Source organism: Mastacembelus armatus, chromosome 6, assembly GCF_900324485.2.
Source record: "Mastacembelus armatus chromosome 6, fMasArm1.2, whole genome shotgun sequence".
NCBI lineage: Eukaryota > Metazoa > Chordata > Actinopteri > Synbranchiformes > Mastacembelidae > Mastacembelus > Mastacembelus armatus.
In genome coordinates, this window is record NC_046638.1 from 8356376 (window position 1) to 8375153 (window position 18778).

The 18778-nt window shown below is 38.0% G+C and overlaps 1 protein-coding gene across 1 annotated transcript; it reads right to left on the bottom strand.

Moving 5' to 3' along the window:
- Nucleotides 1-9015: 9015 nt before the first annotated feature.
- Nucleotides 9016-16958, bottom strand: ctdspl2a (CTD (carboxy-terminal domain, RNA polymerase II, polypeptide A) small phosphatase like 2a). The gene is made up of 13 exons (XM_026312137.1): nt 16557-16958; nt 14697-14908; nt 13962-14097; nt 13683-13829; nt 13290-13517; nt 12696-12789; nt 12185-12296; nt 12001-12087; nt 11830-11892; nt 11644-11723; nt 10798-10924; nt 10596-10691; nt 9016-10222 (listed from the first exon to the last, which is right to left on the bottom strand). The coding sequence occupies exons 2-13, from the start codon at nt 14883-14885 to the stop codon at nt 10157-10159; spliced, it is 1425 nt and encodes a 474-aa protein (XP_026167922.1). The 5' UTR covers nt 14886-14908; nt 16557-16958; the 3' UTR covers nt 9016-10156.
- Between the last annotated feature and the right edge of the window lie 1820 nt (nt 16959-18778).

Below are 18778 nucleotides of genomic sequence, written 5' to 3' on the forward strand. Positions count from 1 at the left end.
TGAAGGTTACGCTTTCATAATAATCTTTTGTACTTTTCTATTGTTCCAGGGTTTTGTTCTGCATTCAGACTTTAACGTGTGTTGCCTCTGACAGGAGCACATTTATTACAGCTGGCCCATAGACAATCCTTTGTTATCAGTTGTTTTTAACAGTAAAAAAAAAAAAAAGAGAGATGAATATATGGGTTTGATAACAGGGGCGGCTTGCTTTGTTAACAAATTGTGTCATTCTAATAGATTCCTGATATAAATATCCACAGTTAGAAGCACAACAAATAAAGAAAAAGCATTGTTGTTGCATTGTAAAAGGACATCACACAAACAGGAACATATTTGATATGTTTTTGCTTTGGTAAAATTTTCAAGGTTCAGACAGATTTTGCAAACTTTGTATTTTTGCTGTTTCTTTAATTCACTAATACCAGTAACTGCTTGTGGAATAATATCTTAATGTTTCCCTCCTCTGCAACCAAAACACTTAATTTTTGTTTAGAAACAAGCATCTTCAGTCAAGATATGCTATAGATATTACAGTACCTCACTGATGCATCAGGCTCACTATAGTTGAGAGAAGATGAAAGAAAATGCGAGCTTATGTTTTGGTATAAAAACCAATTCCATCTTGCGAAATCCTTCAGATAAACAGATTCTGTTCTTCAGAAATGTCACATCTGAAGGACACAGAACAAACTGCCCATTGTTGGTCCACACTTTATTCCCTTTCTGTACACGCTTCATTATTGCTGCCTCATAAACCATCTGTTATTCAATAACCATCAACTGGCAAGGGGGCAGCGATGACAGAGGGGACTCAAGCTGTTTTACTTCTCCTGTGAATCAGAAAAACTCTTCAAATGGGATCAATTTATTGTTATAGTGATTTACTGCTTTGTTGTATCTGCATTATTGCACTAATTTCTTCTTCACAGGGTCGGATTTAAGATTGTGATGCAGTGAGGCCTCTTGTCTTGAACAAATTCCAAGACAATTTTCAGAGTTTCACTCATTGTTGGGTCAACATTCACTAAAAAGTGGCTTATGTTTAAGAGCGTATTCAGGTACAATAGTGTTTTGGGCCTGCTGACCTGCTAACTGAAAAATCAGAAGGATTATCGAAGACAGACCATGAATGTTTGCATTAATTTCAAGGCAATGCATTCAGGTTGTTGAGATATTTCAATCTATGATGAACAGAGACAGAAAAACACTCCAATCTCTAAAGGCACACGGCTAGTTTGGCTAAAAACGTTAATAATACTGAAGCATTATGTATATGATATACAGGTGTTCATTGATACTTCATTCATCATGTACCTACTACTTTTTTATGTGGCTATATGGGATTAATTGGGACTTGCATAGTGTAGTAGTATCCTGTCCAGGGTGTACCCCTGCCTTCCACCCAAAGAGAGCTGGGATAGGCTCCAGCAGATCCCTGTGACCCTGGTTAAGGGTTGAGCAGGTATAGATGATGGATGGATGGATAGTGTAGTAGTAATTTACAACAGTGAGTTTATACATCTCTTGTCAATAGGTGTTTGTTTATCCTCAAGGTAATAAAAGATAGATGTCATTATTATAAACATTTACTCTTGTCAAAGAAAGTGCTTTTTTCTACTAGTGATCACATGAATCTTGATGATTTTCTTATTGCAGCCTGGCGAAACATGGAGCAACCCTGGGTTTAAGCGAAAATTACACAAAACTTATAATAAAATATCTAAAACCCACCACATAAATCAATACATACATGAAGTGACAACATAATGCAAAATGTGGAATATATCCAGCCATTATCATCAGCGATATAAACAATATCACCATCATACAGTCCAAAATGAATGAAAATTTTATTTCTCATGATTAAAAATATATTTTATTTCAGAGGTTTTTTTTTTCAGGTTTACATTGCAAACAAACTGTGATTGTTTTCAAGTTATAGAATATTAGAGATAGCTGCCTTTTTCCATTTTGCTACATGTGCTAGTGAAGATTTCCTCTGGTCCTCTTGTCTGTAAAGAATCATTTCTTTGTGCTTTGGCAAGCTGGGACCAAACACATGAAATGTCCCTCGGGATTACTCTACAAAGAAAAAAGACAATACACATTGGTGTATTTATTCATTTAAAATAAAGCATCATGAAAAAATACTGGATACTTTGTTGTTTTTCCCTCACCCCACCTGTAGGTTATTGTGGCATACGGGATTATGAGTAGCTGTCAGGTGATTGTGAACACATTTCCCAAAGCGTTGTAGGCAGGTAGCGTCAGAAGCGGCGCAGGTCTGAGGGCATGATGGGGGTTTCAGTAGCAGACAGCTTGAACAGCAGGTGTGTTGGCAGGAGCCCTGGCATGTCTTTTTCTCCACAGACACAAATCTGCAATGCAGGAAAGTCAGATTTGTGTCAGACATGCAACATATAAGACCTTAAATAAAGAAGGAAGGGTTTTTCAAATGAAGGTTTACTCAGTCACCTGGCAGAGCAGATATCAGAGGGGTTGGCTTGACAATATTCCTTGGTGCACTCTGGGTGACAGCTCTCTGGATCCAGTGGTTCAATCACTGCACAAAGACACATTTCAAACCCTCAATGAGAAAATAATAATTAGGACTTGAAATTCCTAAAACTCTTCATATGAAATTGAATATCTTATTTCATGAGCAGCATGAAAACATGAACATTTCTAATCTTGTACAACGTCCGATACTGTATCAGTAACGATGTTAGGACTTCACTGTGAGGCGATAAGAGGTGCGATTATGGCTTCACTGTTAGCAGAAACCTTTGAATCAAAGGAAGCCTTGACCACACTATCAGACCTAACAGCCCATAAACAAGATTTACCACACTGGCACTGCTGCAGTGACTTAGTGCAACAGTAGTGAAATGCAATGAAGTACGTTTGCTCAAGTTATGTAATTAAGTATAATTTTAAGGGTGGTTTGAGTATTTACATATTGTGAATCTCACCTGATTTACAGATACCACTTCGCTCTGCATTTGGCTTGTCAGCTGCTGCATCCTGGTAAACGCACACCAGTCCCTCATCACACTTTCCCAGATAGTCCCACGTTCCCCCACAGGTTTCCCCCTCGGTTCTGGCACAGACAGGACAGCAGCCGCAGACACCTGTGGTAACACCACCTTTACACTGGAGCGTCAGCGCCCGCCTGGAGGAGCAGTGTACCCGCTCGCAGGGAGGGCAGTGAAGGGCCTGAAGCTGCTGAGCTGCTCCGGAGGGCGTTTCTTCAGACCCTAGCACCCCCAGCACGGCACTCAAGAAGAAGACCATCCACATCTTAATCGACCTGAGAGATATCCTGCGGTAAGAACACCCGTCAGCACATTTTATTCACACTGTCTCCTGGATAACACACCAGCAAAACTTAAACTTTATGAGCCACAACCTCCACCCCCACCCACCCACCCTCCAGCAGCCAATAGAGGAGAGGGCGGGGGATAGGTACTCACTGGTTGGATTTAGTCTAAATACACAGTTAATTATCTCTATGTCTTATCTTCACACTATCAACAATGTGATTTTGTTTTGAAATAATTCTTTCTTCGGAACATCATTAGATAAGTCTGATGAAGACTGGACCGCTTTGTTTTTCGAGTCACATGACCTCTGGAAGGGGCAATTCAGTGCACACCTACAATCAGGTAATGACCTTATTTCTTGAAAGAACAAAAGGATTAAAACATCAGCAGTTTATCTGATCTGGAAAGTTCTCTGAGGGTATACATTACAATAAAAGATGGCCACTGTCACTGGCTTTCTGTGAATTCACACATATATTTTTTTTCTATAGATTTGATTTTCACTCTTTTGTTTTGAGTTCATTAGCAACTACAACTACAACTCTTGCACTTGAACACTTGGGCAATCATTATTTATTATTTTGTATTTCAGTTTTGTAAAGAAAAAAGGACCATAATCATATCACCAAGCCACAGCACTTACTGTGTTTTGTATTTTGGTATATTAAATATTAGGACGTGCGCTGGTTAAAAGCACATAGGAGGTAAGCACTGTTTAAATGGCAAACTGTAATACATGGTGGGAGTAAACAGAATAGAAAAAAACTGTTAAGTGACTACTGCAAAGTCACCACAGCCATTCGTTTGATGGGGCCTCTGTGAAAAAACTCAGTGGATGGTACAAAAAGTTTTTCATTCTTCACCAAGCTAAATTTACGAGTTTATAATATCACATAGAACTTAATTCAAACCTGTTTCACTCTCATACATGCCAATATATGAAAGTATGACATGATGATATGGGTAATCACAATTTATCAGCACTTCAAAGCCATTGATACAGTTTGCTAATGATAAAAAATAATTTATTAGACCAATCTGTATTTTTTTAGGAAATGTGTGAGTATTGAAAACTGCCAGTGCTGCTGCTGGTCGATGGACTTTTTTTCAGTGTCTTTTGGTTCAAGTTATCTCAAAAGTCTTGTGATTATGGTTGTCATGCCATAAACAAGTTCTTTAAAAACTACAAATTAGCAATATTAGGCCAACTGGTGGAAATTGACAGGCAAAGACTAATTTGTGACGCCCTGTCAAAATAAGACTAATTTCTGACGACCTGCCATGGTAAGGCTAATTTATAATGACCTGCTCTAGTAAGACTCATTTATGACGACCTGCTATGGTAAGGCTAATTTATAATGACCTACTCTAGTAAGACTCATTTTTGACTACCTGCCAGACTCATTTATGACGACCTGCCATAGTAAGACACATTTATGACGACCTGCCATAGTAAGACTCATTTATGACGACCTGCCATAGTAAGACTCATTTATGACGACCTGCCATAGTAAGACTCATTTATGACGACCTGCTCTAGTAAGACTCATTTATGACGACCTGCTCTAGTAAGACTCATTTATGACGACCTGCTATGGTAAGGCTAATTTATAATGACCTACTCTAGTAAGACTAATTTTTGACTACCTGCCAGACTCATTTATGACGACCTGCCATAGTAAGACTCATTTTTGACGACCTGCCATAGTAAGACTCATTTATGACGACCTGCCATAGTAAGACTAATTTCTGACGACCTGCTCTAGTAAGACTCATTTATGACGACCTGCCATAGTAAGACTCATTTATGACGACCTGCCATAGTAAGACACATTTATGACGACCTGCCATAGTAAGACTCATTTATGACGACCTGCCATAGTAAGACTCATTTATGACGACCTGCCATAGTAAGACACATTTTTGACGACCTGCCATAGTAAGACTCATTTATGACGACCTGCCATAGTAAGACACATTTATGACAACCTGCCATAGTAAGACACATTTATGACGACCTGCCATAGTAAGACTCATTTATGACGACCTGCCATAGTAAGACTAATTTATGACTACCTGCCATAGTAAGACTCATTTATGACGACCTGCCATAGTAAGACTCATTTATGACGACCTGCCATAGTAAGACTCATTTTTGACGACCTGCCATAGTAAGACACATTTATGACGACCTGCCATAGTAAGACTCATTTATGACGACCTGCCATAGTAAGACTCATTTATGACGACCTGCCATAGTAAGACACATTTATGACGACCTGCCATAGTAAGACACATTTTTGACGACCTGCCATAGTAAGACTCATTTATGACGACCTGCCATAGTAAGACTAATTTATGACGACCTGCCATAGTAAGACTCATTTATGACGACCTGCCATAGTAAGACTCATTTTTGACGACCTGCCATAGTAAGACACATTTATGACGACCTGCCATAGTAAGACTCATTTATGACGACCTGCCATAGTAAGACTCATTTTTGACGACCTGCCATAGTAAGACACATTTATGACGACCTGCTCTAGTAAGACTCATTTATGACGACCTGCTATGGTAAGGCTAATTTATAATGACCTACTCTAGTAAGACTAATTTTTGACTACCTGCCAGACTCATTTATGACGACCTGCCATAGTAAGACTCATTTTTGACGACCTGCCATAGTAAGACTCATTTATGACGACCTGCCATAATAAGACTCATTTATGACGACCTGCCATAGTAAGACTCATTTTTGACGACCTGCCATAGTAAGACTCATTTATGACGACCTGCCATAGTAAGACTCATTTATGACGACCTGCCATAGTAAGACTCATTTTTGACGACCTGCCATAGTAAGACTCATTTATGACGACCTGCCATAGTAAGACTCATTTATGACGACCTGCCATAGTAAGACTCATTTATGACGACCTGCCATAGTAAGACTCATTTATGACAACCTGCTATGGTAAGGCTAATTTATAATGACCTACTCTAGTAAGACTAATTTTTGACTACCTGCCAGACACATTTATGACGACCTGCCATAGTAAGACTCATTTATGACGACCTGCCATAGTAAGACTCATTTATGACGACCTGCCATAGTAAGACTCATTTATGACGACCTGCTATGGTAAGGCTAATTTATAATGACCTACTCTAGTAAGACTAATTTTTGACTACCTGCCAGACACATTTATGACGACCTGCCATAGTAAGACTCATTTATGACGACCTGCCATAGTAAGACTCATTTATGACGACCTGCCATAGTAAGACTCATTTATGACGACCTGCTATGGTAAGGCTAATTTATAATGACCTACTCTAGTAAGACTAATTTATGACTGCCTGCCATAGTAAGACAAATTTCTGACGACCCGGTCTAGTAAGACTCATTTATGACAACCTGCTATGGTAAGGCTAATTTATAATGACCTACTCTAGTAAGACTAATTTATGACTACCTGCCATAGTAAGACAAATTTATGACAACCTGCCATAGTAAGACTAATTTATGACAACCTGCCATAGTAAGACTCATTTATGACAACCTGCTATGGTAAGGCTAATTTATAATGACCTACTCTAGTAAGACTCATTTATGACTACCTGCCATAGTAAGACAAATTTCTGACGTCCCGGTCTAGTAAGACTCATTTATGACAACCTGCCATAGTAAGACTAATTTATGACAACCTGCCATAGTAAGACTCATTTATGACAACCTGCCATAGTAAGACTAATTTATGACAACCTGCCATAGTAAGACTAATTTATGACAACCTGCCATAGTAAGACTCATTTATGACAACCTGCCATAGTAAGACTCATTTATGACGACCTGCCATAGTAAGACTCATTTATGACGACCTGCCATAGTAAGACTCATTTATGACAACCTGCTATGGTAAGGCTAATTTATAATGACCTACTCTAGTAAGACTAATTTTTGACTACCTGCCAGACACATTTATGACGACCTGCCATAGTAAGACTCATTTATGACGACCTGCCATAGTAAGACTCATTTATGACGACCTGCCATAGTAAGACTCATTTATGACGACCTGCCATAGTAAGACTCATTTATGACGACCTGCTATGGTAAGGCTAATTTATAATGACCTACTCTAGTAAGACTAATTTATGACTGCCTGCCATAGTAAGACAAATTTCTGACGACCCGGTCTAGTAAGACTCATTTATGACAACCTGCTATGGTAAGGCTAATTTATAATGACCTACTCTAGTAAGACTAATTTATGACTACCTGCCATAGTAAGACTAATTTATGACAACCTGCCATAGTAAGACTCATTTATGACAACCTGCTATGGTAAGGCTAATTTATAATGACCTACTCTAGTAAGACTCATTTATGACAACCTGCCATAGTAAGACTAATTTATGACAACCTGCCATAGTAAGACTAATTTATGACAACCTGCCATAGTAAGACTAATTTATGACAACCTGCCATAGTAAGACTCATTTATGACAACCTGCCATAGTAAGACTAATTTATGACAACCTGCCATAGTAAGACTAATTTATGACAACCTGCCATAGTAAGACTCATTTATGACAACCTGCCATAGTAAGACTAATTTATGACGACCTGACATAGTAAAACCAATTTAGCAGCTGCACTGAAGTGTGAGTACCCAATAGCACCTACTCTTGGAAGCTAAGCAGGGCCATGCCTGATTAGTACTTGGATGGGAAATCAACTTGACAGATCAGGGGCTACTATCCTCAGACACTGAGATTGCATCAGGAAGGGTATCTGGTGTAAAACTTGTGCCAAATCCCCAATGTGGCTTAATTGATCTGACCCTGAATGGGAGTAAGCTGAAAGGGAAAGAAGAAGTTGCTAGAAGTTAATTTTTGGCTCATTTTGCATGGATTCAGCCAACAAAGAAAGACCAGAGGGAACTTTCAGCACCGTGGACAGAGACCCTGGCCTGCACCAACCGGAGGCTGGCTCTCCACTTTTCATCATTTCCACAATAATCTGTCCTGTGACTTATCAGATCAATATATCATTGGTATCTTCTCAACAAAGCCACACATGATTCTTTGAATTTGAATTTGTGTACTAAATTGTCCCTCTGATGCTTGTTTGAGTCATGTTATTTAATATAACAAATAAAGTGATCATCTATATTTTCTGAAGAAAATGTGTGCGTGCTAGGAGGCACCACCACGGCTGCTTTTATAGTGTTATACATATTTAACACAATAATCAATGACCTTCATAGATACTGTAAGAAGCTGACAGTGTTTTCTAACCATTCATTATGCTGATTCAGGATTGAACGTCTTCTAGCATAATCATGTCACCACAGTGACATGTATAGCCCCCTTGGCAGTTCAGTGAAAATGTGCTGCAATAGGAATTCAAGACTTTTTATAGCTTCAACAGCTTTTACTGAGAAAGTTTAATACTTTTATAGAAAAGCAAACATCCTGCAAAAGTGTGATCAGTGAACAATTAGATTTTGGTTAAAGCTTTTCTTTTCAGGGTCCATTTCTTTTATATTTGAGTGTATACTGCTTTGTTATATTGGAGTAAGTTACTGCCTGTGGCCAACATGATATAAAGAATCACCACGTTCGCAAATAGTGCCAAGTTTATGTACCTATTATGCATGGAATTATTAGAAGGATGCTTGAGTCGTATAAAAATGTATTTATTTTCAAGGAAACCACTGAGTAACACTGAATACAACAGGAGTGATCAATCAATAGTAAAACCTCTGACTCCTACGTCATAAAGATCCCACACACAAGACGTCTCGGAAAACAAGATTTCAAAGCAAACATGTTGGCAATTTGCTGGTGCTACAATTTAATTTTTGTCCTCCCTCACATAACAAACTGAGGTGATACACACCTGTGTAGAAAAGTGACAAGATTTTAACAACTTACAAAGGGCTGGATGTCAAAGTGCAAGATGCCTGAACCCCACCACCCCTCCCCCATCCCACTCCCCCATCACCAAAGAGGAGGACCAAGGTGTCGAAATCAGAAATTGATTCTCAAATACAAATCTCCAAAATTATTGTTTGGCCATTATGGCTTTGTATTCAGTTGAGTCCCTATTCTAGCTTACATTACATGGTTTTAAAATATTATTTCAGAAAAATCTTCCTCCCAAAGACACGTTTTTAAAACTGCACCTTATTACAGAGACTTGCATGTAATGGAGTAAAGCATCACAAGAATAATGCAGGCATACAACAGAAAAGCAGCCGTTTATCAACAACTTCAAACAAAACACACTAACATTTTCTTGGTTTATAAAAGCAACTTAATCAAAGAATACATACTCAAATCTGGAGTGAAAATAAAATGGACTTAAAAACCTTGAAGAAAAAAAAAAAATATGTACATATATTTACAGGTAAATAGAGTGAATATTATACAGGTTTGACTGGCCATTCCAGGTCAGGCTAAAACCAGCAAGGTCCATATAATCCAACACTGCATGACATTCAGTTTTGTCAGTCCAAAATGGTTCTTAAAAGACAAAATACCCTCCAGAAGGCATTCTTCACTAAAAAGAAGTGAGCAAAAAATGTGAAGAAGCCACTGCAACAAGCAGGGCTGTTTGTTCTGAGTCTGGTCAAATGTGAATGTATAAAAACATCCAGGGTTTTTTGATTCCAACATAGCTTTCTTTTTTCTTTTTTTTGCATGATTTAAAAAATAATAATAATGGCAATGTTGTGTTTGCAAACAAACATCCATTGAATATATCCTTCTAGGACCCCCTTTTTTTTTTTCACCGTTGATACCATAATGAACAGACGTCCTCAGTCTGGAGGAAGGAGGTCATGCAAACGATACCTCTCTCGGATGTGTGGTCTGACATCTTCATTCTGTGATAGAGGAAACAGATGGAAGAATTCAAAAACTACAACACAAAAAGATATAGGGACTTTTAAAAAAATGAGTCAGTACTTTACAATGAGCTTGACATACTACAGGGTGCTCAAACTGCATTCCAATGACCTTTGTCATCAGGATTGTACTTACACCTACTGATTTGACCCACATTCATCTTCAAATTTATCACAAAATATAGGTCCTTTTGAAGCTACTCAGCATTGATGACATTGTCACTTATAATCAGCCAGAGCATCTGTAACTATTAACGGGACTGTGCATCAGTGCATCCAGTCTTGAGATCATGCCACCTAGTCCTGAAAGAGAGGAGGCAGAGGCCAAAGAGTTCAAAGTCAAAATACGTACCATTTCCACAAGCTTCTCAAGGAAAGGAACAAGCTTTAGAAGCTCATTGTCATTTCTATCCACAAACCAGCTCTCTATAGGTATTCCATTGGAAAGCTGAAAAAGACAAAATCTCTGCTAGCATTACTGTGACACAGGAAGTTGTTTAAAAAAAAAAAAAAAAAGGAACTTTTTATTACATATATATATAGGTGGTGTTTACCTGATAAGCAAAGGCTTGGGGTGAGTTGTCAATTATTATCGTCTTGGAAAGGTCTCGTCCAAGAATGTTTAGGTCTTTAATATAATTTCCTTGAACACACACACAGTGCTCACGAAATAGCCTATGTCTGAACAACACAAAGAAAAATGCCCCTCTGTTAAAATATACAAGTTAATAAGTTAAGTCCTTAAATAAAAACAGAGCGACTAAAACCCAACAGAACCATTTCTAAAGGCCACAGGTTAAGTGAACAGTTTACAGGCGTACTCTCAAGACAAATGGCATTCACAATTATATCAAGCAAATATTCCAGCAGCTGATACAAGCATTAACCAGTACAGTGAAGAGTAAATGTCTGCAAACAGGTTAATCTTCTTTTGTGTTCATTTCAGAGAAGGAAAAGGAAGTTAATTACTTTACATGTTGTATTTATGGCTGAAGATCTCAACACAATAAAAGTCTGACGTGTGGAGGGCAAGATCAGAAAGTGTGGGTGTGTGTGTGTGAAGAATTAAGAGAGACTCTGATACATATTTTGATGCTTAACTTCAATGATTCACAACAAAAACCTTCAGGAAGTGTTTTTTCGTGTCAAACACCAACGTTGTTTTATAGACATTCAGCATTTATCTGTAGAACTATTTAAAAGGCTGTAAAATACAGAGAGGAGTTAGAGTGCTCTTTGTCCCTTTGACAAGCTACATTTATTTATTTTCAATTGCCTCCTAAGGCTGAGTGTCAAACAAAGCTAGTCAGTTCTACTAGTTGTGTCATGGGTGTTGAATGTAACTGCACATCTTGCTAAATCACCAACCAGCTTCTTCTGAGGCTTAAGGGTTTACTCACCTGACCAGCTGTTTTTTTGGGTCCAGGATGTTGAGCAACTTGTCAGCGTAGACTTTCTTTGAAGCCGTGAAGAGAATAATCTGAAATGTTAATGGAAATGCAATATATTTGTCATATGTTAAAGTAAAGCAGGTAAGATTCAACAATTAATGTTTGGAGCCTCTTAGTAATGAAGAGACATCTCACCTCATACTTTTGAGACATACGCTCGAGAAACTCACGGAAAAAGGGCCTCAAACGAACATACACCTTCAAATTGAAAAAAAAAAAAAAGAGAGAGCAAACAAAAGAAATGTAATCACAGAAGCAAAACAGCAGAGACCTTTTGATTAAAGAGCAGCAGTTATCAGTTAGTACCTGGTATATTACATCTTGAAATAGCACAGGGAAAGTCAGGGCTGCATCTTCTAGCTCATTCAAACTACAGTGAACCAGAGTTTCATCCTGAAAGCAGGGGAAAATGAAGTTCAGCATAAAAATCCACTACAGTCAATTTATTTTTAATATTTGATACAATACAAAAAAACCTTCCAGTGCTCACCAGATCCAAGACGAGAGAGAACTCTGGTGTGCTGCGTGTTTTCAAAGGTAACGCTGGTTTGCGTGTTAACTGCTCTTCTGTCAGTGGAGGCACATGCTTGATGAAGAAGTACCTTGAAGCCGAGAAACCATAAAAAGACGCTTCATTTAACAGAACTAACAAGGATGACCCAGAGCAACACGCAAAAAAACAAAACAATGCAAGTTTAAATATAGTGTATAGGAACATAAATGCTAATATTATCTTCATACATCGGTTAATCAGCTGAAATGTGAAAGTGAAGTACAGTTGTGGTGTCAATGCAGCCATTCATTGGCTCAAAGTCCTGTTTGTGCTGCCATCCAGTGGTTGAAAGTCTCTCATTGCAGCAGGCAGTAAAATGCAATGTTACCTTGGCTGTGTCGAATCACGCAACAGATCTTATAGCAAATCAATCATCTATTTTTAGAATTTTTCTTAAATAAATAGCTACGATTGTCAAACTGTTTAAAAATGATGTGGATCTACTTACGGATCAAAGACTTCCCAGTCCTCATCATATGAGGTTTCTGCAGGAACTGAAGGTAATGCTTGTGGATAACCACCGTCTGGCATACAACCTGGAGCTGTTGAAGAGAGAGATGGAACAAAGTTGAAAAGGTTACGTTCTCAGCAAACTTCATAGGCACATGCTCCTTACATCAAAGCAGTATCTCATCCAGCATCACTGGAGAATTTTCTACAGGCTGTTCTTTACTCTCTCGGCACTTAGAAATCAGCACTGACACACATTACACTAGAAGGTGTTTGTATTATTTTGTACAGCCCATTTACATGTAAGAGGCAAGGCTGAATAGCACACAACTCTTGGTATACTGCAGTACATTTCAGCAGCAGCAGAAAGTACATCTTTCAAAATGATCATAAATGTTTTATCAACACCTCTCAAAAGACCATTGATGTATGTTATAAACCCAGTGTAAATAATTAGAACTGTCTACACTTTGACTCAGATGTGTCTAAAATATATAAATCATCTGCCACATGAGCCTGCCCTTACTTATGTTTCATGCCAAGATGGTTTCCCATATTACATGAATGAGGCTTAATGTGAGAGTGGTTATACCAGTTAATGGGGGGATGTCAGCTTCAGTGACAATCTCTCCTTCTTCGATGGTTGTATCAGAGGTAATCTGAAGTTTCTGTGGCAACATCAGGGCAGTGTGACATGGAGTGATGCCCTCTGTGGATGTTAGAGTGCTGCTTGGCATTTCTTCTGCCTGCTCAATGTCTAGCTGTTTCATGATTTCCTCTGCCTCCATCGCCTGCCCAGGAGAGTCTGACCCAGGAGTAGCTGAATCCACAGGACAAGAGCAGTCAGTACATTTTGGTCACTGGAAAACTTTTAGTTACATATCACAAAGGTTCTCTTCCAATCTGTTTAACCAAAACTAAAATACTTAGTTTTTTTAAAAATCTATTTTAAGACATCAAATCTGTAAGGATTTTATTGTGTTACCAGTTTTACTTGCTGGTGAAAAAAAGTTGAAGACTGGAGAAAAGATGGTTCCCAGTAGGGTTGTGCGTGGTGGGCTGCTCGCTGCCTCGACAGGGGCATCTAATTTACCGTTAGGTTTCATGGGCTTACTGTTGCAGGTCATTGTGTCTAGAACAATAAGAAAATAAACCTTGAAGACAAAATATCTGTATTTTTTTTAGTATATATTTGTGTTATGATTTTTATGAATATGTAACGTATATGGTGTGTTGTGCTGCACTTGATCTGGGTCTGTCATACCTTTATTCTGACTTTTGCGACAAACTCTGGAGACTGATTTGTTGGAAAGGCCTCTAGTCTGTGGTGTTGAAGTAATTAGATTGCCATCAGAATTACAATCAATACGACTCCTCTTGGCAGGAATATCCTGCTCCACCTAAGAAAAATAGAACAGGGATAAGACCCAGTTACAAATTGTTCATACAATTTCAGCTTTTGGTAGATGTCTTGTCTTTCAATCTGAAAAGTTCCAAATTATTATAATATAAAACACACACACATTGGCAGGTCTTTAAAATATATTATGGTGGCATATTTTCAGAACAGCAATAAAATCATGCTACCACTATCTCAACATCTAAAAAATCTTACAAAATTACAAATTACAAGATTAGAAATTATGGAAAATCTCATGAAAGCTAATGGCTGTAATTGAATCACGTTCCTCAGAGTATGTCAATGTAGACAAACTATACAAGAACATCTGAGTTACAAGAACTGCTAAAATGAACACCTTAAACTTATAACATGGCCTGAAGTATGGTAACTTCTGTTTAGTCTTAAATGACTGCTAGCTACAATGTGTGCATCACTGTTTCTTATCATCACAAAGCAGCATCAGACGTGCCATTTCTTTCTGTAAAAAAGTGTGTATGTGCTGTTACAGTGTGTTTTTATTGTTATAGGAGATAAAACAAAACGATTAAAAAAAAAAAAAAAAAAAAAAAAGAGTTGTGAATCCTAATGTGGGCCCACCTTGACAGCATTTCCACGTATGAATTTCTTTATGGTGGAGAACAAGCCTGTTTCATTCTTCTGCATTTTGCCTCGACCCCTCACCGGTGATGGTTCCACTTCACAGTGTTTCCGTTTGGCCGGAGACAGGTGGTTTCGATGGCCTCGGTTCGGCTGCTGAGGAGCTTTACGCACTCTCAGCCTCATCATGCCTCAGCGTCACATAGAAAAATCTGACAGGAGAAAAGAAAAACATTCATATGTCTATATTTATTACTTTAGGAAATCAAGTGAAGTCTGAACCTTGATCTGTATGCTTATTTTTTTAATATTTTTTTTTTTATTTTTTGGGGGGGCTTGTTTGACTGGTTTGTACCAAGCATTGCTTAAACAATGTCATCGATTGCAAGTGGAAGATATGCTATTTGACTGCCCTCTAATTTGAAATCTTTTCTGGGAGAATTTTTTAAAGTGATTATGTCAGTACCTGAAAATCTCTTGGGTACAGCACAAAAGATATTCTATTTTTAAAACAGATATTGATGTTGATTAAAAATATTATTTGGCAATATAAACAAGCCACAAACAAGGATCTATTAAATCTGGTTAATATGCATCATCACCAAAGTATTCAGTGAGCAAACCATTTTACAGTTTAAACTTGTGTGATATGTGGTAATAGCGGCATATGTGATTGTGTATATTTGTAGTTTGGGCTTTACTTTTGACCTGCAAAGATAGAGGTCACAAAATTAGAAGTGTTTTAACATGATTTCCTATCATGTTATCATCTATTTTTGTTGGCAACTTTTCAGTTCCTGTTTCCACTTTTCTTGACCAAAAACTATAATTACACTAGCAATTTATGGGTACAACAGGACCTTATTAGTATTATAACTTACTGGCCTAAAACGCACCATCTATGAATTGTAAATCAGACGTATGGCTCCTAAATATCATCAGTTGTGGACTATGTTGAAGCAAGATCAGATCTGTGGGTTAAACAATGACAACAACCAGACTTATATCTCTACTGTTCTCTCAATAAAGTGAGTGACATTTATGTAAAGAGTCAAGGCAGTATTACCCCAGCGTCAGTCAACAAATCAGCTGTCACAGTCATTTAACAAGACTGTAAACAAAGTGAGGAGCCCAAGTTATCAAATCAAATGAACGTCACACAGAGCGGTCAGTGAAGTGGGCGGCGTATAGTGTATATGAAGTGTGTAATATGTTCAAACGCCTCTTTCTGTTTGTGTGTCTGCTCATCCCTGTTGCACTTCTATACGCTAATTGTGTTGATAATGAGGATCTGACAGCAAACAGCACCGTGGACTATCGTTATGTAACGTTAACATCGGACAGGCTGTGAAACACAAACGACGTCAGCTATCGGTATCGTTAGCCAGCTGCTAATATGTCCCACATGCGGTCGGAAAAGACTGAGGTTGTGTGGCCACTTGTCTTTTTAAATCATCTGTTATCCGTTTTACAGCTACGCTAACAGCGTTAAGCCAGATGCTGTCAGCAGGTTCCGTGGCTAACAGCGGTGGCTACACTTAGTTAGCATTCAGGCTAACGAAACCCCAGTGGCAGCGAAAGCACAGCCGTGACATGAGCCACCTAAGTCCCCACAGCACATCTCACACGTGTCCCCGTTAACATATTCAGGATTAATGCGCAAACTACGCAGCTATTCCCCAGTAAAACAGAGCTACATAACAGCTAGCTACGGAGCTGCTAACGCGTCATTTTGTTCGCTCCCATAACTATTTTCAGCCATTAGACTACGCCCCCTTCGCTGGCTAACATTAGCCGCTAGTCGGGCTATCAGGGGGACAAACCTTTTTTGTTTACATTTTGACGTTGTCCGTTACTCACCAACGGTCTAGGAAGCTCTTCAAAACCTGTCGCAGCGTTGTCAGCCCTCGGCCGCGACCGTGGCAACCACCAATAGAGGTCGAGCCGCGGTGGGTTGCTGCCAGCTATCAGTCGCTCGGTAGCTAGTCACAGATCGACCATGTCTGCGGACGCCATTTCCCGCCTCATCACAAACACGACGTTGGCGCTGCGCACGATAATGCGACACGCGCGTCACGGCACCAACGTGGCCGCGAGCAGAGTCAACAGGAAAATGGCTTTGGTACGTGCGCGCAGCTGGAGGGTCGCTGCCACACTTTATGCCTGGTGGTATTGTTGTGTGACTACAACATCCCTAAATATAATGAACATTGATCACACCGTTGTTTGATTTATTATTTTCTAATCTATGCATAAATATGTTTTCACCTTTGGGTTCAACATTACTGTGAAAGGCAGGTGACAGTAATTTTTATAATGGTAATCAGTCAGTTTCCTGTGAAATGTAAAATGTAAAGAGTTTCAAACCCATGTGTGTGCCATTGTGCCCTTAAACTAATAAAACCTTCAAATAAATAATACCACACAGAAATCACAACTGTCACATGTAACATTAAATACTGTTGTAGTTATATTGGATGTAAAATACCATAAAATCCTATTATAAAACTGAAACTATACTGAGTACATTATTTGCATTTTTTATAAAGTTTTTACTTCAGTATCATTAGGTTTGTAAATCTATACAGCCATTCTAAAGACTAATGTGCAATTAACCTTTTTTGATACAACACTGAAAGGACTCTATGATCAACAAGATGTTTATACCTTTAGTGTGGATAGAAAATTACTATGTACAAAACTATTTCTCATGTTGATGTTTGAATGTAAGAGAAAGCAGTAGTCATTTGCATGTTATTTGTCAAACCTTCTCAAAGATAACAATCAGTACAAAATGTTTAGTAGCATACATCAACATTAAACTTGTCAGAAAAGTTTTGTCACAGATCAGATGCTTTTTAAACTGAAAACACACTTGAAAGACTTTTAAAATAAAATAAAAAAATATATATAATGTGCTTTTTCTGGAGAAAATGCATTGTGATTGCTGAAGGTTTCTGCTGCTGCTCAGGGAATTAATCAAGTGTATTATGTAGAAGTGAAAGGACATTTACAGCTGTAAACATATGGGAATAAGAGACTGTGGAGAAAGACGTACAGGGATGTACCTACCCACATGGTGGCGCCAGTCAACATGTTACAATATGAAGGGCAGTCCTTTATAGGGCAAGAGATTTAGATTTTATGTACTCCCCTCTTAATCAACATTCAAAAGAAATACTGCCCAAAATATTACCTATTTGATTATACCTAATACAAATACCTTGAATACACGGCCTACATACACTTAAGATATTATAGGCATGTTTCATGCTGTAAATATGTGGGAGTTGTAGTGATATGTACCTATAGTGACATGGTGAAGCAAATGGAAATGGTATTCAATTACTCACTATCCCATTCTTTACACAAAAGCCAAATTTGGTTTCAATTGGATGAAATATTTGAGTTACATCAGTTTGTTTATATTAAGCCACAGCCACAAATTAAAGACTGATAGGTGCCCTCTCATAGATTACCGTTCAAACAAACTCTTCTTTAAAATTTTATTAATTAATTGTACCTGATTTGACAAAGCTGAATATATGCTCTCATGTCTGAAATGTGTTCATTATGGTATAAGTGAAAGCATATTTCTAGCTGTCAATTTGTGAGAATTTTAGTGATTTGAAGTATATATATATATATATATATATAAAAATAACACTTCCATTTTACCATAGACCACCACACAAACTGAAAATTTATATATTTCATACAACTAATCATAAAAAAAAAAAGAAATCAACCATAATACATCAGCATGAAAAGTAATAGCAGACATCCTAACCACTAACTATGTTTAACAGTTTAGAAGTAGAAGCTAACTCTAAGAGTTTAAGACTGGTAGTAAAGAACATATGGATGAAAATATAATAGTCAAAGAAAACACGAAACATCTCACACAGTCTAATTAATGGATGAACCTCGTGCAGATAGACTGTATACTCTGCAAAAGCAAAGTAAATTTCTCAAGAACGTGGTGGACTTTAACCTGGCAATGGGGTTTTGATGAAAACTCCTGGCCTGTAAAAGTACATTGCCGCAAATTATTAAGTAACAAGAATATTGTACAAAATATT